This window comes from Pygoscelis adeliae, unplaced genomic scaffold (assembly GCF_000699105.1).
Source record: "Pygoscelis adeliae isolate BGI_AS28 unplaced genomic scaffold, ASM69910v1 Scaffold571, whole genome shotgun sequence".
Lineage (NCBI taxonomy): Eukaryota > Metazoa > Chordata > Aves > Sphenisciformes > Spheniscidae > Pygoscelis > Pygoscelis adeliae.
The window spans coordinates 60,048-82,926 of NW_008824129.1; the positions used below are offsets into that span (position 1 = coordinate 60,048).

Here is a 22,879-nt window from a genome sequence, read left to right on the forward strand (position 1 = left end):
AAGGTACGTATGGTGTTTCCCCACATGAAGGGGAATTCTGTCTTTGTCCTCTGTGAAAAGGACAAAGCTGTCTGGCTCCTCTGATGCCCTACACGGACCATGTCTGTACGTTGAGATGGAAAGCACCTGAGTTCTGCTGCTGTCACTTCCAACCTCCAAGTGTTACAGACTCAGTCTGACTGCATCTTGCACTATCATTATACTACCATAGATCTGTGGGGGTTTTGTGTTTACCTCCTGCCTTTTTATACATTGACTGTCGAGGCATAATTGCTCCAATTATTGAATTATTTAACTGTGATTATACAGTTTTTGTTTACTTTAAGGCTCCCTGTAATCATCTATGCTGATATGTTTCAAGACTGTCTGCAGCATTGATGTGTTTTCCATCTTGTCTCTCGTTACCATAAAAATATGCTGCTCCTGCAGTCGGTTTATTAACCACATGGTGCAATCAAGATGATTAATACAGTTTAAAGGACATTTTGAAGATGAGATGGATTTTCAAAAGAATGAAAAGTGAGGCTGTGTCCAAATCTCTTTAGACATCTTTGAAAGTCCTCTGCCTAACATCACAAGCAGACTCTGCTATAATTTGCTACTCTGTGCACCTGAAAAAAAAGAATTATAATAAAGTTGTTTTTGTAGAGCCTAAATAAAATAATATCTTTGCTCTCCCTTCCTGAGCAGATTAGAAAACTGGTTATATATTCAGGTGTAATCTGACATGATTAATAAGACTACCTTACAGGTTTAGATGTAATTACAAGGCTGCAATAGTTCCTAGTAGCACTACAAAGTGCAAGACAGTATGCATTTCCCAAAAATTGTTGGTGCAATGGGACAGTAGTCATCACCTTTTATCCATTATCCACAGGGCTGAGGAGTCTTCATAAGGTTGAAGTCCAAAACTCAGATTCAGACTGTCCATCCCTGAGACTGTGCTTCATGTGGGTGAGGGCACAGTGTACCTCTCCAGCTGGCTTTGGGCTGCTGTGTAAAAAGGAACCTAAACCTCAGGGACCAGAAGGAAAGGAAGAAAGAGCAAGCTTGATTCTGTGGCCTGTTGGGCAAACTGCTTTCTTTCTATTATGTTCCTGCTGTTGTGGGTTTTTTTAATCCCCGACTGCTTACTGCAAAATGAATAAACAGTCTGGGGAGCAGGATCCTGAAGCAGGAATTCTCCTGCTTACCTAAGCATCTTACCTATGGTCCTCAGAGCCAGGCGTGCTCTTGTGTATTCCCAACATGATCCTGTGGATCCACATTCCTTTCTATACAGAGTTCAAGATCTTGCCTGAAGTTACTTGAACAATCGATGAAAAGTCAGAGTTCATTTAAAGCAATTCGTGCACAAGCAGGGGAGCTAATGAAGCCTTTCTGGGAAATTGTATGTGTTCCTCTGTTCTCTCACATCGGTAGCCCCCATCCTTATCTGAAATCTCAGGTTCTGAACCTGTGTGACCTGCCCAGCTAATGATTTTCATAAAATGCTAATTTTTAATAAAACTTGCAGAAATTTGGTATCCCTAGGACCCTTGACGTCTGTGACATTGGATTGAAACCGCCCATTAAGTTCAACTGGGAGTGTGGAAGGGAGCTGAGAAGCAGATGAGCAGAGAGGAGGGACACGGTCACAGAACCCTGTTTCTCTAAGGAATTGCACACAAATACTTGCTTAGTTTTGCATTAAAAGTAGCAGATTTTTTCTTTTCCTTCCATTTGAGGTGCTGGCTAATAGCAGAATTGGTGCTTTCAAGGCCAAGTGCTCACGATGTACTGTAAAATTTGCTGTGTTAGTTTCTGCATTTGAGAAAATGTATTTCTCTTTCTGAATTGCTAATGAGAAGCACGCAGTAACCTGGGAAAGTGGGATCTGTTAAAGTAGCATAATGACAGAAGCTCAGAACTAACTCCACCAATTTTTTTATCATTTGCTTTAATGCTAATATGTCATAACAGCAAAGAAGGTGTGTAACTTCCTTGTTAGCGACTTCCAGTCAATGAAAGCAAAGTGTCCCGCAGGTATGTTTGTTTTATAAATTATGCCACAACCATGTTTTAGTAAATATTCAAAGATAACTTTTGCAAGGCAAAATAGCTAGTTCTCCAATGCTCCAGCAGAATTTGCTAGCATCAAGCAATGCTATAGTGGTAGTTGCACAGCAACAAACAGTTATGACCTTTGAAGAGTAGCAAGAAAGGGTAATGTTATAAAGCCCAGGGCGGAGGGGAACTGTATAATCTAACTATGATATATGCTTATTCAGTGCTGTGCATATGGAGGAGGCAGGAATCCTACGTGGAGGACCAGGAGGGCCTGATCAGCAGTGGCCAACAGTCTCCAGTGCTACTCCAGGTAAGGGTGTGAAAATCCAGAATATATGTGAGGAACTAATGTTAACTTAGTAGACGTCCTCATGCTTCCATCTTAGTTTTTGTTCTGTTTTCTGTCTCTGAGTGAAGTTCTTGTAAATTAATCTGTGGAATCTAAATAGAGCAGAATAATAAAGCATAAAATACATCTTTTTCTTTACTCAGTCTCAGATGAGCACTGGAGATAAGAGTTCTTGATCCCAGCTTTCACCCTGCCTTTGGAGGTTATTGGTCTGTGTAATGGAATAATGGAAGGACTTCAGTTCTGATGTGTGTATTCAGATTCAAAATCCTTGAGTCTAGAGCTGATTTGCCCTCTGTTTCAAAAGAACAGTAAAACTGGGGTAGGAGCTTATCAGTTCTCCCTTTGTTATTTTTACAAACCCAGTAAGTCTCTTTGAATGCCTCTTCTCATTTTCTGTGGTGAAATCAGACCTTTTTTTTTTTGCTAGCTATTTTCATTCACTAGTACACGATGATGGAAACTAAACTATTATTTGCTTATCAACATAAATGACCAAAAATACATTTTAGAATGTAGCTTCATTTACTCAGTCACTGACTGATGACTTCACAGCAGTCAATAAGAATTGGCAAAAGGTCCTAACTGAGTTAAGAAAAGAAAATCACCTCTGTCTTTTGTAGTGCAGGCAATAAAATATTCTCACTTTTTATGTTGAGGCAGGAATAATACAGAGAGGTAGTGGAGCAGCCAGTCACTGGTGTGATCAGAGGTTTCAGTCACGTCCAAACTAAGCTGTCAACTTAGTGGATGCCCTGTGTAGGGTTGTGAGCCCTGTATGACAGCTCTGCGAGCATTATGAGTCCTCCAGAAATTCAAGTGAGGAGAGATGTTCATATCACAGAGACAGGTCAAAGGCCAAGAAGTGGCATCTCTATCAGAGAAGACGTGAGAGCTGCTTTATTTAATACCTTTTGGTGCAAAACTTTCCCTTGACTTAAATGGAACTTTTACCTGGATAAAGGGCTGAGGAGCAACTTCAGGATTTGCAGTCACAGTTACGACATATCCATGAATTAATGGTGCCCAGCAAAACCTGCACTGGTGTTGCAGAAGAGTTGTCTGCAGAAACAGGTTTGGAAATTAATATAATATACAATGGGCCTCTAGGCTATAATTACCTGGTTTTTGTGTGCTCTTCCTTCTGTTCCAGGCTTTGCAGGAAGACACAGCTCGTGCATGTTATGAAGGGCACGTAACTGTTGAGCTTGCATTTGAAAATGTCACCACAAGTCACTCACCACAAGTCACTCTAACCTTTACAAGGGGTTCCCTCAGGCTTTTCAGCTGCACTAATCACCCTTGACTGAGCACTTAGTGTATTACCTTATACCAAGTTCAGTATGGATGCAAATACTCACCCAGATGTTTGCTTGCGGGTAATGCAGATTTCTAAGTACCTGAATGTAAATGCAAAGGTAGGATGGTCCTGTCTTCTGAGGAGGTCCGTTGGCATTTGGGTCCCAGAACCCTGTTCCACTATCTGGACTTCTCCCTGCTATTCTTTTTGGGTCTTATCATTTTAGACTCACTTTGGGAACCTGAACATCTCTCTGTTTGAGGAGCAGCAGTAGCCCTTGGCTCTTATTGCTCCATGACCATGCAATGAGGCACTTGTGCAATGAATGCATCCCTGTCACACACACTGCTCTGTATGTTGGTGGCTATGTAGGGTGGAGAAAACTGTAAGGCATAGTGAGAGGAGAAGCTGGCAGGAGGCCCTGTAGAGCTGGGAAGCTGGAGAGGTGACAGTCCAAGTGCCAGGGCTGTTTGTTCTGGTCCTTGGACCGAGCATTGTAGATCATTGTTTCTCTGTGGTTTTTATTTCTAGGTAATGTATTCAAACAGGTTTCAAGAAATATCTTCAGCCACAGGAAATTTTTCTGCCATACAGGAAAATGTGACTAATTAAAATTGCATTACAGAATACCCACACTAGTTACAGCTGCCTTTAAATCCAATTTTTGTGACTCAGGTTCCTCGTAAATGAATATTTTTTCTTGCACAATGAAGACTCATTTGTTTAGTCTTTGTCTACTCCCAAGGGATTAGTGACCCTGACATAACATTAATTAGTCCTTTTTTTATTGGATTTGAGGTAATAGTCTTCTCTTGTAAGCAAAAGCTACAGATATGCCTGGTCCTTAATAGCAAATGATAATAGGTGATTCATAGGGAAATCTCAGTTAGGATTAATGATTGTGTTAATTTTCATAACTTAAGTACATCATCACGCATCACATTTTCAGCAATTTACTACCACTGTTTTAGACTCCTATCTGCAGTTTCCCACAAATATCTCTTTCAATGCTTCTTTCTTTCTCTGGTTTAGTTTCAAGACCTGTAATATTTTTCATCAGGTTAACATACACAACTGATGCTTTTCAGAAGAGATTGAACTCATTAGAGTCAATTGCAGTCGATTGAGACAACAAATGCATTTGCTCCTGACATAGTATTTGCATGTGAATGGAGTGCACCTGTGTCCAGATAAACTCCTAGATAAGCTATTTATTTTCTCTGTTATCGTCAGCATACTGTGGCAGCTGCAGGTCTCGACTTCTGATTACTAGAAACCACTTCCAAGTCTGTTCTCTCCACACATTCTCCATGCAGTTGTTTTAGTCAATTGATTAATCCCAATCAGTTTGTCACTAAACCATTCATTTAATTTAACAATCCACAAAAGCTACGGATAAGATGCCTCACAGAGACAGATTCAGAGAGTTAATCAATGAGAGCATTCAAAGATGATGTCATAGGAACACTTTAAGAAGGATGAACAAGTCAAGTGTTAAATCAGTAACTCCTTAATTCCTAACGCATAGCTGTACTCAAACACCACACAATGTTCAGCAAATACGTGTTGCCCAAGCAAAACCTGGTCCTCATTTGACTGACAACACTCCTATTGACGTTATTCCATATTTCACCCATGCAGGGGAAATCTCGATCTGGAATTTTTAATTTGTCTTTGCATTTTCTTATGCACCGGTCCAATAGTCTGTAGGTTTGTAGTCAGGATACTTCCAAGTGAAGTGGGACAAGAAGGCTCAAACTCCCTCTGGGTAGAGGACAGCATGGGGTTTAGCTCTCTGGGGCATCTCATTTGTCCCTCACATGCTATATAGTGAGTCCAGGAAATGCAGACGGATTTCTGGTTTCTGCTCTATGTCCTTCAACAGATTTGGCAATTATATTAGACTTTCTATAGGTGACCACTAGTCTGAGTGAACTTTATTTTCTGGATGCCTAACTCGGAATAACTGGGGCTTGATTTGCAGAAGTGGTGGGAGGTTGTAATAGAAACTAAGATGAACAGAAACTTTGCTCTAAATATACAGCACTGAAGATTTCTGAATAAATCAGACTTATGCATAATTCAGAGCTTAGAACTAGTGGGCATTAGACAAATCTGTGTGTACTTCTGTGCTCCAGGTTCCAATCTATGAAACAGAACTGGTAATGTAAGTGCTTCACAAAACAGTCTAAAGACACATTCATAGCACATATAAGACTCAGGAGAACGATAAGGTTTTGTGATGAAAAACAGCCATGAGGAATTTTAAATCCTCTATTCAATGTAGGCTTAATATGTGTGCAGTAAATAAGGCAGTGGGCCACACACCGCATATACAGAGGGAAAAAAAATACTTCCATTCAGACAACTCTGTAAACAAAAGAGGAAAGGACCTCATGAAAAAAGTCTGCATTTGAAATTTGGAACCATGTAGGTGAAGACTATGGGTCAAATACTGGCATCGCTGAAGTCCATGGCAAATAGCCACTGACTTCAAGGGAGCTAGGATTTCAGTGGTCTAGCCTGAAATATGCTAGAGGGGAATATGCACAAGGGACTGAATTAAGGTTGCATAGACAAATGCAATCCTAAAATATGCTAGTTTTATGCTTCTGATTTTGCAGTGATAACGTTCTTCTAAGTATGTCCGTCATTTTTGTTTCCTTTTCCCAGGTAATTAGAGAGGTGGTAGCCTTGTTTTTTAAAGCACTCTTATGAAAAAAGCAATTATATTTTGTGAGAATCTACTGACCTCAACATGGGCAGTCCTCCATGCTTGATATTCATGGTGCATATGTTTATCCCTTGAACTGGCCAAGTAAACAGCAGTAGTAATATTGGCTGCTATTCCTTAAGAGAAATAAGCAGGAGAGACAGGTTAGCTATGGGTTTCATAGCTACTTGAAAAGGCAGGGGAATATTATAACCAAGAAACCCAGAGATCAACTCTAGGTCTGAAGAGGACTGTATGTGCTATATATGTATGTGTATACATTTTTTTTATATATATATATGTTTGTATATATATAAAATCTTTATACAAAACTGTATATAGCTCCTTGTTTCCTATCACCCCAAGCCTCACTCTTTCAACGTTTGTCCTCTGAAGTTTGTTTCTACCACAGCTTTCCTCTCTTATTCAGTTTTTCCTGCTGTTCCTTACCCCCTGCCTAACTGTGACCTTTTTACACATGCCATGCTAGCTAGGGATATTCCATGCCCATATACTCTCAGACTGTCCCGAAAGACTGTAGAGACTCTTAGGTTTTATGCTGGGAACTACAGTTGCTCTGGAATAGATTTATGTTGCTCTTGGAGGATGGTTCCTGCTCCAATCAGCTGGAATGTAGAAGAGGTCCATTGATAGGGCATGGGCTGTAGAGTAAGTGATGAACACTGAAAATTAAATGAGAAGCAACTATACATATGGCAAATAAGCAAAATGATCTGAAAGGTAAAGTCAGTCTTCCTAGTAAGTTTTATACTGCTGGTTTGGGGTAGAGTGTTGGGAATGGAATGACTGTGGGAAAGCTGTGAAGAAAGGGAAAGGGGATGCTTGTGTGGATTTTAATAAAAATGCCCAAGAACGCATTGATAGGAGAAGAAATTATTATGATTATCTAGTGTAAGCTGTGGTATACACAGTTCCGTGTTTCACAGACTAATTTGTATGTCAAGCAAGTAAATCCTACTTGAACAAGAACGTTCTGTCAGAAAGAGACACTTTTCTTCCAACGGAACAGTATGAGAAGGGCCCTGATGAGAGATGGGGCATTAGTGTAAGTGGGAGAGATCTGAGCAGAGAAATCTAAGGACGGGGGGGGGACACACCAGTAAAAATCTTGGAATAGGAGGGTGAGCACAGAGGATCTGGTAGAGGGAAACAATTGGAAAGGATGCTAGGAGGTCTGCAGGAGGCAGATAGCATTGGGAATGGTACAGTGTAGACTCTTAAGTGACTACTGAGCATAGGTCACTGGAAAGAAGATTGGCACACCGAGATTGGGTAATAGATTGTGATGAGGGGGACAGAAAGCCACACTGAAGTTGTTTGTTCTTTTCATGGAAAAATCATTTGATCTCTCTCTGTCTTTGCGACCATTTAACATCAGCACAGAAGGGAATGAATGGGGGGGGGTTAAAGTTTGACACTCTCACTGTTGCAACAGACGCTGTTCTTGAAATCCAGCAGGCATAACACTCCGGTAAAAGCTCACAGGGGACCACAATATTGTCACAAGGCTCTTGGCTTCTGAAGTATTTTTCTAAAAATTCAGTTTAAAGAGAAAGAGCCTAAGGAAATAACTGAGTGCTATAAGACCTCAGGTGCAACATATTTCATATGATATGGCTTTACATTGTGGTTGTAAATGGAGAACAATTTCTTCTTAGATGTCAGTGAGTTTCTATTCACCTTCTTCAAATAACCTTCCTTATCTACAGAAAAAGGGGCTAATTAAGACCCGTCAAGCAGTCACTGCAAAGAATGTGCAGGGGCCAAAAGTGCTGCTGCTTTGAGACTGTTAAAGGTTAATTTACAAATAATGGCTCAGAACACTGGTCTGGCTTAGCTTTAGCAGTTCATTGATTAAAGCTGTAAAAGATAATAACTAATTAGCAACCCAGAATACAAAACTGGGATCTTGGTTTGTTGCAGAATGTTTCAGCTGTTTAAAATGGAAGGAGCTAGAAAAAGCAGCTGTGCACATCTGTATCCTTTATACTTATTTTAATCCATAACTAATTTTCTATGAACTTTCAAAACCAGAAATACCTACATATCAAAATACCAGCTCTAAGAACCATACCTAAGTGGTCTAAGAACCACTGTGATAATATATGTAATATTTTTAAAGGATAAAATAGGGAAAATACAGAACAGCCAAGTTATTCATGTTTGTTGTGAAAATCAGTCTTCAAATCAGTGATATAATAAATGTCCAAAATGAAGGTCGTAAGCAGTTTAACTAGTTCCTAAGCCTACATCATAAAGTATCATAGAGATTTGGTTCACAGCCTCTTGTAATCATGGAAAAAATCATCCCCATAAAGCATACTAAAATCGTTATTTAAAGCTGTAGTATCTCTACCTGCTCGGTAGAGTCCGGAGAAGGAAATCATGCCAGGTTTCTCATGTAGATGCAGAGCAATGACACTATACTGAAATAGAAATAATCTGCTAGGACCATATAAGGTTAAATCCCTTTCTTTTATCTCATGTTTTGACCTTGGTCACTGAATTCTCAAGTTAATTCCATCTAGTTGCTGAGACTTTCAACATGATGCACAGTCCTCAATTTTGCTCCTACTCCAAGTACGCTTTCTTCCCGGGATACTCCCTGTATACTTCCAGCTCTTTGGCTTTCCACTTCTGTTTCCTCCATTTTCACCTCTTTCCTGTTACCTATCTGTTTTGCCAAGTATGCACCTCTCTCTTCCCTATTTCTCTTCAAAACTTGTTTATTCCTTTCATCTAACGACTCTGGTCTCTTCCTGCTCATCTGTCCACTGTGTCTCCCCTCTGCATTGTTATTCCAGGAATGCTGAAATGTAGATCATTGGCTTGGCCACACATCACCTTTTCAATATTTCACTCTGAACTAAGAATTTTCTGTGATAAATGCTTCTCATTTCTGACAGCCTGATGGAAGCTGGAGAGGGCTGAGAATTTCAGATGCTGCTTGGGCTGAAGAAAAGCATTTTGAAATCAGAAAGATTTTTCAAAAGAACATGTCAAAAAATGTAAATATTTTTATGGCAGATGCAGCTTGACATACTGATTATTATTTTTTAAAAGCTGATGACTGTTCTGACCAGGAACTTGTCTGCTTTACCACATGCAAACTATAGTTGAACCAGCAATTTGGGCTTTCAGTATTTGCAGCCAGGACTAGGTAAATGAATAGGTTAGTTTAGATTTCTGTTCAGCTGAGTGGGCAAAGAAAGGAGGGGAAGATAGATTATATTATACAGAAACTGCAGTCATGATTTGGCTACTGTTAAATTTACTTTCTGTTATTTTGTTATTTTCCTCTTAGCTCCAAAAAACCCATGACTGACCTGAAATAGAATTTGTGACCTTTATCACGGGGTTTATTATTTTTCAGTGGGGTGTACCAAGTAAATTAGATGACATTGGATGAGAGATTTAATAGTGTGTGATGCCTTAGTCCTTGGAGACTCAGTGTAAGGAACAAGAAAAAAGGACTCATCAGAATTTGAAAAAGGCTAATGCTGGAAACTTCACATTTGTGTGGTCTGTTTGTCTTGATATATTTGACTAAGAATTTGTTTTCATTTTGACTGTGAAAGAGAATGATCTTCAAAGAGTTTATGTCTCCATATACTGTGGAGAATTCTTGTTTCCACCTGCTGCAAAGATTTGTGAGAGGAATTAACCTTTTTCATTAGCCCCAGGCAATGCAGAAGGCATTTGTGCATCTCATCGTTTAGTCAGGTCCCTGTGCACGTGCAGCCCGTCCACTTAGATTAGGGCCACATTTGTCCCTGACTGGAGCCAGTTGTTGAATTTGCCAAAGTGGAGATGACCACGTCCAACTTCTGATCTCCACATGGGGTGATTGTTCCAACGCAGATTTCTTGAAGATCCATGTAAGACTGATAGCTCCAGCTGAGATACTAATAACACAGGAAACCTGCAAAATTTCTAAAACCTGGAATAAAATAAGAGTAACAGGAGCAAAAGGTTAGTGGTTTTCTGTGACTGAGTAATACGAAGCAGGTGTTCCCAAACTGTGGACAAAAGCTGCTGCAGCTCAAGACTTTGTCACTTTAAAGAGTGATAAAGTAAGAGATTTTACACAAGTGGTTTAGCTGGCTAGCTGGCTATAATTTCTGTATTTAGGTGCTAGGAGAAAGTTTAATGACAATAACTCCTTGTCTACTTAATTCATCTTTTCCTATAATAATCTCTTTGCCTCCTCAAAATGGAAGTTACAGTTGCACCTAAAAAATGTTTCTCATTTGATAGCTGTTACTAACTCTACTCTTTGTTTTAAGAACAAAGTAACATCTCTTGAAAAGTACCTGATTTAGATTATGGTTAACTTTGTTATGTCTGTAATGGCCAATAGTTTGTTAACTCTTTTGAATCAAACACCAGAAACTCCAGCTAGTTTATCAGGTTTGCCACCCCGATTAACCTACCATCTAGAAGTTAGTCATACCCCAGATGATGCTGTAACTGAGCAAAAAAGCGGAGGAACAATACTTCTTACAAAAAAATAGATTTGCCAGATGATGTGATTGATTCCTAGACATCTGGTAGGACATTATTTTATAAATAAAATGAAGTCCAATTTTCAAATCTAAGCAACTTTTTCACTTGTCCGTTGCTCAAGGCATGTGCTGCTTTGTGATCTTGGTAACAACACCAGGGAGTTTGTCCTGCATGCCTACTGGTAATATTCTGTAGCTACGCAGAAGACATGGATTTTGATTCCCACCTCTATTATTTTCTCAGAGGTTTCAATAAATAAATAGAAAAATCACTCACTTGCAGCTGTGCTACCTTGGGTTATGATCTTGTCAGAACTTATAAGCTAAACAAGTGTTTAGCAGGTCAGTACTTTGGGGAATTGATGGTAATCAAATTGTTTCCACATGAGCTCACAACTGCTTCATTTTCTCCCTGTTGTGCCTCCCTTTTGTGTTTTGTTTTTTTTTTTTTTTCTCTTTCTCTACTTAATTTTAGTCTTTTTAGATTTTCTTAAAAGAAAATATACTCAAGTAAATGTTAAAACAACCTATCATATTCATGATCCCAGAGGAATTTCAACCCTGTTATCTCTTGCAATATACAATTCACTGATAGAAAACAGGTGGATAAAATAAGGAAGGTTCTAAGCAATTCTAAGAAATTTTGATCTGGAATGTACGTATATCGCAAGCGATGGAAGGAGAAAAAAGGTTGAGGGAGTACAGACCACTGTGTGATATTTCATCTTCCCCTAATGGATGTCTGCCTGTGTGCAGCACTTTGCTGTACACAAGGGTCATGAATGTATTTTTCATGTGTTTATTTTTGTAACTGGGCATTGCTTCAGCGTCTGTTATTAATGTTGTAGTGTGGCAGTGCCTCTCAGGTCAGATGGCACTACATAAAGCCCATACAAATAGCAAAAGGCAAGCCTTGCCTTAAGGAACTTACCACTTACACGATCAGGGCAGACAAAGTCTGGGAACACAAGGGAAAGGGAATGATCATTATCCTGGTTTAAAAAGGAAAAAAAACAAGGTGCAGAAAAATTACAACTATTCTTATCATCGAGTGCTCTTTGGCCATGCTGAGGACTGGATCAGCATCCATCTGGCCCCAGATGCTCTCACTGCAGCAGGGGTGAGCAAAGAATAACAGAGCTGTGAGCCTGCTTCGGGGCATCCTTCCACTGCTCCTCTCCAGCCTGCTGAGCCACAGAGAGCCTGTTAGGTCAGGGCTTCCTGGACACCTTGTGGTTGTTGTTTCAGCCTTTATGTTTCACTGCTGTGCTTACAGGTCCTTTGCCTGTGATGTAAGACCTTTAGCAGCCCTGCTTTTAAAGAGGCAGGCAGAGGCTGCTTCACATTCCTCTTGTCTATTATGTTTCTTTCTTTTGCACCCCCCGATCTCTTTGCCTTATCCTTGCTTTGGTGGGACTGCCAGAAGAGAACTGGGCTGCACGAAGCGGAGAAAGCAATACTGCAATACTGTGCATACTTTTCCAGCAAACGTTCTAAGTTATGTAACATTGACCTAGAGATGCTGAATTTATTTTGAGAGCTAAACTCTAAACTCATTCGGTCATTACTTGTGTGCACTCAGAGGGTGTAACGAGAGATGTAAAACAGTAATAGCAGCATGCAAAGGCATCCCCTTCATTATGGGGATTTAATTCTTAGAAAATCAAGGCTCTGGCTGTGGAGGGAATGAATCTGAGTGCAGCTTCTCTGCTCTTGTCTTGTATAATTACAGTCACCCATCCCTAAAAGCATCCCCTCTTAGCATGCACATACAGCTAGCAAAATAAATGGTTTAATTAGGAAGAAAAAAAAACCTCAAACCCTTTGTGATCTTGTGGAAATTGTTTGTGTGTGTTTGTGCTGCGAAAAATAGCGTGCTGCTTCTACTTGCACAGGTAGATAGGACAGGTTCAGAGAAGGCAGGGGACACTTGGTGCAGCCTGCAGGACCTTGTGCGGAGCCTGCACACCCCAGCTCAGCACGCAGTGCCAGGATCAAATACCAAAAGGCAACCAGAGCAAAACAGTTAACAGCAGCAGTTCATCCCACAACAAATGTTATCAAGGAGACTGGAGCTAGAATAGAATTCATTGGTAGTGATTTGAGCATCATGAAATTAAATTGCTTATATTTTGATCGATTTTGTTACTAGGAACAGAGCAAGCACTTCATTTGCATTTGTTAGTGGCCCAGTTCTGTCTTGTGCCTGCCTCCCATGACTTGTTTTTTGACTGTTAAGAAAAGGAGCTGTTGAAAAAGCAAGTAAGATTTGTTGACTGGCAAGCAAATCCTGTGCCAATGGATTCACAGGCTCTCTTGGAGTGTATGTGCTATGCTGTTGCATAGAGCGGGGTGGGGTTTGAGGGGCTGCAAAGGGAGTTCAATCTCCAGGCAAAGGTCAGATCTCAGGCCTATAATATTGAAGCCCACACAAGACAGGCTGCTGCCTGGGCTGGGGGCGGCACTGATTAAATACCTAGTTGTGCAGCTAATCTCCTTGGGCTCACTTAGACAATTAATGGCAAGAGAGGTCCTCTACACTTCCCTCGCTGCATTCGTCCCTGTGGTTACTAGAGCTGGCCGAGGGATTTTGTCTTAGGTTATACCTTCTTATCCTGTAATCACGCCTCCTTGGCCTAGTGCCTGGTCCTATGGATTGCTTATTCTAGCTTGGTTATTCAAACCTTGAAAAAGAAATACCTAGTTATTTTCAAGAGGAAAGCTCTGGTCTTCAAGTAATTTTAGCAGGTTTTTCACATTCAGATTTTCAATACACTGGGAGGCACTTGGAAATCAAGAAACCATAGACTGAGCTCAAAAACAATCAAGAAAGTCCTGAAGCTTCTTTAGTTCTCTTGATTCAATTTTCTGATATTTTTGTTGCACATAATCACTTGAATACAGTAGCTGAGCTTAAAGGAAGAACAGGATGTTGTAAGACTCAGAATAAAATCAGAGGGGTTTTGAACAAAGGCAGCGAGTGAAAAATGGCAAAACCTGTATTAAAAATATTATCATAATACTGAAAAATGTAGAATGAACAATTCCTCCCGCAGGTTTCCTTCAAACACTGCCTACAGACCTTACAACATTGCTTTTAAGACACAAAATCCAAACTGGATTTTTCATTACCAAGGAACGTTACACATTAAACACATCTCAGGATCTGCAGTTGCAAATTACATTCTCCTCTCTCCTGCTCTCAGTTTTTCACTGTCGTGTGCTGTATTACTTTTCCATGATCCTGTATACTCCCAGGAGCAAAAGGCTGTCATTTTAGTGGTAAATCAACTTGCATGCCTATAGTGGTGTTTAAGTGGTCATAATTAATAACTACAGTAACTGAATACTTTGTCTTCAGTGTTCACCATACCATTTCAAACTGCTCCCGTTGTCATCTCAGACAGTATAAGCAGACAGACTGTAATGGTAAGCAGTGTCCTTTCCAAATGCCTGGAGTCAAATGTATTCAGTCACATATAGAAGATAAGCTGGCCCAAAGAAGTAACCTGCAACTGCGGCATGCATAGACTGTCAGCAGGAGGAGTGTGCTAGCACCACACTACTCATTAGGTTTCCAAGGGATTTGTTCTCTCTAGTTATCATACATAATGTCATCTCTTCATGACAAAAATTACCTATTCTTGGTAGATTATTATCTTGCTGCAAATTTACGCTAAGTAGGTAGCAGACTCTCCCACATGTGTAGCTGGAAACAGAAGAATTAAAATAAATTAATAACATTAGTGTCGGATTATCTGCCTCAGTTATTCCCAGACTTCACTGCAGGTGGGAGAAATAAAGCAGCACAATAAACATAGAATCATAGAATAGTTTGGGTTGGAAGGGACCTCTAAAAGTCATCCAGTCCAACCCCCCTGCTGTGGGCAGGGACATCTTCCACTAGATCAGGTTGCTCACAGCCCCGTCCAACCTGACCTGGAATGTTTCCAGGGATGGTGCATCCACCACCTCCCTGGGCAACCTGTGCCAGTGTTTCACCACCCTCAGCGTAAAAAATTTCTTCCTTAGATCTAGTCTAAATCTGTCCCCCTTTAGTTTAAATCCATTCCCCTTTCCTGTTGCAACAGACCCTGCTAAACAGTTTGCCGCCATCTTTTTTATAAGCCCCCTTTAAGTACTGATAGGCTGCAATAAGGTCTCCCCAAAGCCTTCTCTCCTCTGGGCTGAACAACCCCAACTCTCTCAGCCTTTCCTCATGGGAGAGGTGTTCCATCCCCCTGATCATTTTCATGGCCCTCTTCTGGACGCGCTCCAACAGCTCCATGTTTTTCCTGTGCTGAGGACCCCAGAGCTGGACGCAGGGCTCTAGGGGCAGAGTAGGGGCAGAATCCCCTCCCTCGACCTGCTGGCTACGCTGCTGGTGATGCAGCCTGGGATTCAGTCGGCTTTCTGGGTTGTGGGTGCACGTTGCTGGCTCATGTCCAGTTTTTCATCCACCAGTACCCGCAAGTCCTTCTCGGCAGGGCTGCTCTCAATCCCTTCATCCCCCAGCCTGTACTGATACTGGGTTGCCCCGGCCCAGGTGTAGGACCTTGCACTTGGCCTTGTTAAACCTCATGAGGTTCACATGGGCCCCCTTCTCCAGCTTGTCCAGGTCCCTCTGGATGGCATCCCGTCCCTCTGGCATGTCAAACGCACCACTCAGCTTGGTGAACATCACCTTTTGTTTTTAATTGAGCTTATTTCCCGTGGGGCAAGAAAGATGACAGCGTTTCACAAGGACCACATATGCTGTGGTCCACTCTGGATCCCTGGGTTTACCCCTCTGAAGAGTGCAGGTGCAGTTATATAGTAAAACTATTTTCAGCAGTGAAGTTTGGAGATAGAACAAAGCATGTTTCTGTTGTTCCACACTGTAAATCAGTATATCCATCTCAGTGTATAGACTTTCAAACTGCAGCTAAACCTGTCTAGAAGACCCATTAATGAGAAAGAGAACTACTTACTTCTGAGCTGACAGGCAAAATAATTTGGTGATCCTAATCCAGTTCCTCACTGGCAATTTGCCACATCAGGGAAAATGCTATCACAACTGAAACTAATTGGCAGCCCTAGCAGGGAGGCCATGGGTCATGCAGATTAAATCTGTGCAGGTCAACTTCTGATCTTTTCTGAGGCATGTTGGCTAAACAGCATGATGGGAAGCTCAGAGTATTTCTGCCAGCTTTGTAGCTGTTCTCAGTGGAAAATATATTCCCAGTTGTGAATACTGGTGCCATGATTGTTTTTCTTGATGCATTTTTATGACTCTTCAAATTATATGTCAAATATAATTTTAAAAGCTTAATCCTCATCAAGATTTACAATTAACCTCCTTATTCTTGCCTGGTATTTTGCTTTTTGCCATTCCCAGATGGCAAGTGTTTGTAATAAACATTGTAGAAACTGCGTCTGGGTCCTTCATAGCTATGATGTGAGGTCAGCCACGGCTGACGATCTTTGATGATAACTTCACTCTAATCTGCAGATTCTCTTTTCCATTTGTTTATTTCCCCTGATTAATTTGAATTGAATACTAGTTTAAGAACTCTTCACAGTTCCTTCATGTGAAGTAAAAAAACATCAGAGGATGGAATGCAGGTAAAAGTAAAATGGAGGTGTTTCTTCCTGCTTCATACTAATCTTCCAGGCAGCCTTAGAGCACACTCCACTTGTGCATTAAAGGAGAGAAAGAAGGAGTTATAAAGTCTAAAGTATCTCTTTGAGAAGAGCTGCAACAACCCCATGTTAACTAGTGCTCAGTACAAAATCACTGCCAAGTTGGCCTGCAGAGTTGCTAGGAAACCAAAATAAAAATAGCAGATTTTTGCTGCTATTTGTCTTTTTTTTTTTTTATGGTTAAGCAAGGTTGTGGAGGATGGAGGAATCAGAGAGGCTGCACAAACAAGAGTTTGGAGGAAGCACTAGAAAGCTGATCTCTGTCCTGATGTCTGTAATCCTACCTGTGTAGGACCAGGCTTACTGCAAGTAATTTTAATTTAAAAAAAAGAGTTCTCAACTTTCAGACAATGGGATACTTCCCTGCTCTTACCCAGCTTGTATTGCAAGAAACATGGAGGCAGCTGGCAGGGAAGATAGTGAGGCTTGTAGCAGGGAAGAGCTTGCCTGCATTTCAGGGAGGCTATGTGGTTAAATGGATGGGCTTTGTGTAGTTCCATATCAGCTTATACCAGTCTCAGTCTGGGATTTTTGGTTTTGCTTTTTCTTTTAGTTCTTGCTATACATTCCAGTCCTCTCTCAAATCAGTATTGTTTCTCCTCTGACTATAGATTTAGCTGGTTCAGGGAGCTGATCTGCCTGAAAAGGCCTGTGTAGGTTTAATTTTCAACTCAATTAGCTGCTGATGAGAACTAATACTGGCACAAAAAAAGGGTAGGGATACCACAGACTAAATGGTGGAACTGCATCTTCAGAACAAAGGACTGTTGTGCTTGTAGAGAATCAACCTTGTGAAAACATGGTGGCAGAAAGAGGAAACAAGAACTGATCTTGTTGTAGAGTTGATCATAACAGATAAGGAAGAGAAAAGGAAGATAAGGACTTTCATTATCTGAATAAGAAGAACACAAACAATGAAAGAGATAGTATGTCCAAGAATAGTGAAGCATTTGATAAGGGATTTGAGAAGTATAATAATCCCCTGACAGAATTAATTCTTCTAAGATACTTTATTTTTTAAGTATATCTATGAAGTAGAATATCAAATAGATATCTGCATGAAGATCATAGAACTCCAGCACTGGAGACACTGATTTCCAAAATCAGAGATGAGATACAGATGGGTTACAGCTATGCTGTAACAACTTAGGCTATGCTCAGCGTGCATGGCTCCTCCATATTGCAGTGAACTTGCAAAAATACTGAACATTTCTCCCATTTGTGCTCCCTGGTTTGCTTATGCAGAGCCTCAGGTGTGGATACGCATCGCAACAGTCAGTGAATCTGGCTTTGGGGCCACTCAAAAAAAAAAAAAATCTGGAAAAACCCCAGATACAACATCAGGGAAATGCTCAGGTCTTTAGGAGACGGATCAACATTTGACTGCTATGAACACAAGACAAGTGTACCAGGTCAACACGTAAGAAACAGAATCAGCAAAAAAACAGAGGGTGGGGTTTTGGTTTAGCTTTAGTCACCTGTGGTGTAAATGATAGCATCCCAGTTGGTCACACAAACTTGTGAGCTCAAGCAAATTGTGGTGGAGAGAAATGACATGTTACATTTAGTTTGTCACTTCCTAGAGCAGGTAGCTAAAACAGATCAGCTGAATTATGGTCACCAAGTTCCTTTTTCACTATTATTTGAGTAGCCTATCATGACTACTGGAAATGCTGACATCTGTGTTGCAGACGGAGGCCAAAATACACAGAGCCATGACTTCTGTGTTCTTAGTTAAGACTATAACCTTTGCCCTGTGCTGGGAGAGGCAAGCAGTGACACTGTGTACGGAAACAGATTTACTCTAAATCTGGATACTGTAGCCATCCAGCCTAAGAAAAACTAGGTACAAGGATGCACCTGGTGATGTGGAAGCTTTCAATGATGATGAAACCTATGGTGTAATTTTAGCAGACCCAGATATTCTCAGTAGATAGACTAGTCAGAAAGAGCTGCCAGGCATTCAGCTGCCATATGTGCAGCCGGTCTATTTGATCAATGACCAATTCTATTTCAGATGGATTGTGCTGCTAGCTGCGATATAATCAGCAATACTGGTAAGCAGCAATATTGGATTGGAGAACGTGATCAAATGCTTGTGTTGTTTTAACAGAACTATTTAATGGCTAGTGGGCAATAGCAGGCTGTTGAGAAGAAACCCACTATCCATGAGACGCTATTGCTTGGAATTCATCATAGCAGGCAGAGCAAGCCTTGCACATGGTTGCAGTGTTGCATGAGCATATTCACAGGAAGAGAGGAGGGAGAACTCGTCGTGGGTTCTTCCTGCCCTTCTCACGCCCTGTAAGGATATGTTTCTAAGAGGAAGCTGAAGTCAAAACAGAATCCACTGTACAGTCCATGAAACTAGTGAAATGCAGATGGCCATCAGATGTAGTAATACCACCGTAGAAAGAACAGAGTCCCTGAAGAAAAGAAATTGTTATATCCACTAAAATTAGAAAAATGGATCCACAGCCAAATAATTATTTAAAAAAATTACAGGTAAACTGAGAATCATCATTGACAATTCATTGAAAAAAATACCAGCTATTCCCACCATCTGAGGACAAACTGATCTGCCCAAGGCAGTCTTTCTTGACCATGGTGCAGGGACTGTGTTCTGCCAGACAGAATGAGAGGACTCATCAGTCTAGCTGTCTGTCTTTGTCTCAGCTTTTGGTAGGCATTTCTGGGAGTAAATGCTTAAGGGCATTAGGACTTGAAAGATTTTTCACTATCGATATATACAGATAATAGAGGAACTCCAAGACACTTGAATGGCACCCATTTAAAGATTACCATTTTAGTGGGAAAGAAAGAAAGAAAGCCTGGAGAAAAATCCTCAAATCATACCCTAGAAATGCCTCTTTCTACTGAGTGTAGGAAGGATGTAGGCAACTACCTCCCTTTCATTGCAGACTCAGCTTTACAGTTTATCTAAGTGAGATGAAACCTGCCCCAAGACAGGAAAATTTGGCCAGGCAGACAAGCTGAAGTTGAATAAGGCAGAAGAAATCTGAATAATGCTAACTTCTGAAAACTCCAGTAGTCCACAGGAGACCGAGACCATGAATGGACAAACCTGGACCAAAGGACAGGAAGGGAGTAAACAGTTTATAGTGTCACCAATTGCCTTTCCAAATTCTGTACTTTCCTATCAGTATCCAGGAAGCCCTTCAGATTGTTGACTTGCAATAACACAACAAGACCAGATTCTTGAAAGAGTAGAAGAACCCATCGTTCAGAGTTCCTGCCTGTATCCACTCCCCTTCCTACACTATTAACCCTTTTAGCTACAGGTTTTCTGATGATTTCTCAGTATAGAGGAAATCCTTGTGCATTGATCCTTCACTTCTAGTGAATTCTCCATCTACACGGCCATAAATTTTTTTCTGTAATCCACATATGTGTAATACCTTGCTCTAGTTTTCTCTCTCTTTCCTCCATCCTGTTGAAGTGACAGTGCTATTTTCATGCATTTGTATCTCACTTTTAGGTAATCAGCATTATTTTCATGCACTGAGGTATTGCTTTTAGCATCCTTACAATTTACGTGAAAGAGGGGACAGAAGATCTGAGTGGGGAGCAGAAAACATGGTATTTATATTTTGTTCTCTTTGAACCACAGCTTGTGCTCCTTGTCCTCCCCAAGCCATAGTTGCCTTGTTGCCCTTGGGGATTCCTTTCCAAGGACAGGGACTTTCATTCCCCCGGAAGGGATGAATAGCTATGCTCATGGCTAGGAGTCTCAGCCTTGCATTGGCATGCCCTTCCTCATGGCATCTTTGAACCGTTGTGAGTCATGCAATGCGTAGACTATCACTGCATCTCATGCTCTAGGAGCAGTCCTAGGCCAAGACCAGTGAGACCTGGATTTCTGTGAAATCTCATTGTTTTCTGCTTCTACTGAAATGAACAGGTTATCCAGTTACTGTTGTGGGAGAACCCCAGGTTTTTTTCTGAATCCTCGAAATGAGGGAAAATCTTACATGCATGTTTAGCCCCTGCTTTCTATGGAAAGTGAGGCTCTGTACTACTCAAGCAAGTGGCTGTTCTCTCCTTACATGGGCTGACCACTCATCTTCTTACCTGTACCTGCTCCTGTTGAAGGATTAAAATGCTGAGGTTGTGGCGAGGGTTGTTTGGAGACTCCTAATTACCTGTATCTTTTTAAATTTTATTTTTAGCTCATTTATGGAATGTAGATTTCCCAGTCCAGTTGATGTCTTCCCTTAACGATACACAATGCCTGGAAGGCCAAACTATTTTTTTTCCCAATATTTCAACAGTCTTTGATACTACTGCCCGGGGTTTGGGTACTCTGCTGATGGATTCTGGCAAAAGTGGACAAGATTGCATTGGACTGGTCGTAGATCTACTTTTGAGGTACAGGCTGGGGATTGGAGAAAATAGTAATTAAATATTTGCTCTATCATTTTGGCTTCACAGCAATAACCTTTCCTTTGAGCTGTGCAGAACGTTATACTTAAGAAGTTACTTGAAAGCTAATTATTACCAGTCCCATGTACAGAGCTCAGTAGTCAAACATCCAAAGATCATCTGATTTAAAAAAAATTAAACTTCTTGTTTGTTTTTTTCTACGTCATCAGAGTTATGATTCTTTTTATTTCTTCTCTCCCTCCCCCCCCCCCCCTCCCAAGGTTTTTTTTGTTTTTTTTTTTTTTTTTCTCCCCCCCCCCCCCCCCCCTTTCCTAAAGCCATAGGGATTATAGATTTGATTTTGTTAAATTCTGAGATTATATAGTGCTGGAGCAGCATTTGAGCCTTCAAAAAGTCTAGCAGCCATCGTGTAGCACACACAAAATGAGAGAACTGGCCGTTTTGCACTTCAGAGTAATTACTGGTAAAAAGTGGAGCTGTATTAATTTTTGTGAACATATAAATACAATTTTTTACAACAGTTATGGCACACTAGTCAAGCCAATGTTCAACATATAGTGCCGCTGATGAGCTGTGAATTTTTGGATATCCTTGGTCCTGACTTTTGGATGCGCAACTGCTCACTTCATATGTTGGGTTAATAGTTAAGGTCAGCTCAAATGCTGAGAGTATTACTCTTCAAACTGGTGAATAGGTATTCCTGTAGAGCAGAGCTTGCTTTCTGCTCTGCCAGATACTGAGCTTGTGGCCTTCTGGGCTATGTACAAATTCCTTCTACTTTCACAGAGGAACTAAGGAGACGAGAGAGGATTGTTTGTGTTTTGAATGAGAGAGGCAACTGTTGCAGATTTTTTTCATACAGAACATGTGGTCTGAGACTGTGCAATTCTGATGGTAAATATGAAGAATATATAACATGGATTAAGGTAAGAGGAATATTTGGTTGCTGAGATAAATCTAGTATTTGTGAAAGGGGGCAAATTGTTGCACCTCGCAGTGAGGTCCCCTGTTTACTGCAGAGGAGAGGTGCTGGGTGGAAATTTCTAACTCCTTTGCAGACCTGCTTGTGTTTCATCTTTGATTTGGAAGAACCAAAGCTAGTAGCCAGTGGCTGTTTCTTATTTATGTGTTAATCATTCTTTTATTTCTCTGCTGAGGTTGGCAGTTAGGGAAAAAGATATAATTGTTATTTGCGGTGTGGAGGTTTGTCCCTCCCAGCACTTGACAGAGACCCATCACTTCATAACACGTGGGCTGGGAGGTGTAAGTTGCAGCAGATGCTGGAATCTGGAGGTGAAAGCTTCCAAATCATACTGATCACTAAAGTTTTTGAGATACAGACAGTACATCCTAGCAAACATTCAGCTGGGTTTTCAGAATAACTGGGGTACACCTTTATGCTGAGGCAACAGTTTGAATGTATAAACAGAGTTTCCAGATGAGAATGTCGCTGCCTAATCGGGAGAAACATATTCAGGTCAAGTGCCAGACACAGTTTTGCAGAGTAACAGTGTTGGTCCACACGGCATTTAGGGAAGCAGCATAATACTGGAATACTGAAAAAGAATCCAGCAAACAGTGCACAGCTTTGAAGGAAGCCATCGGAAGATATTTTTCTGCCTTGCAGACCATGATTATTGATTACTCAGTTCTGTGATTCCCAGACACAAGCTCTTCCTTGACTGGAATTAGGTTTATGAAGGCAGTTGCTTTCTCTGCAGCAGTAGCACATGCACGGCATGTTCTGTTTGTCACAGATGCCTGGGTAAGGGAGAACACCTGTTATTAAATGCATGATGATGTAGAGAATGGGATGGATAAACAGACCATGAAATTGCATTGGGTCAGTCTTGTGC

At 40.9% G+C, this 22,879-nt stretch overlaps 1 protein-coding gene across 1 annotated transcript in view; it reads left to right on the plus strand.

The window, feature by feature from the left end:
- The window catches only part of LOC103925593 (protocadherin alpha-C2-like), a 67,718-nt gene that overhangs the window by 26,775 nt on the left and 18,064 nt on the right, over positions 1-22,879 (plus strand). Inside the window, exons 5-6 of the mRNA XM_009334325.1 lie at positions 2,184-2,205; positions 2,271-2,359. Coding sequence (XP_009332600.1) covers positions 2,184-2,205; positions 2,271-2,359 — 111 coding nt within the window. The remainder of the gene's footprint in view (positions 1-2,183; positions 2,206-2,270; positions 2,360-22,879) is intronic.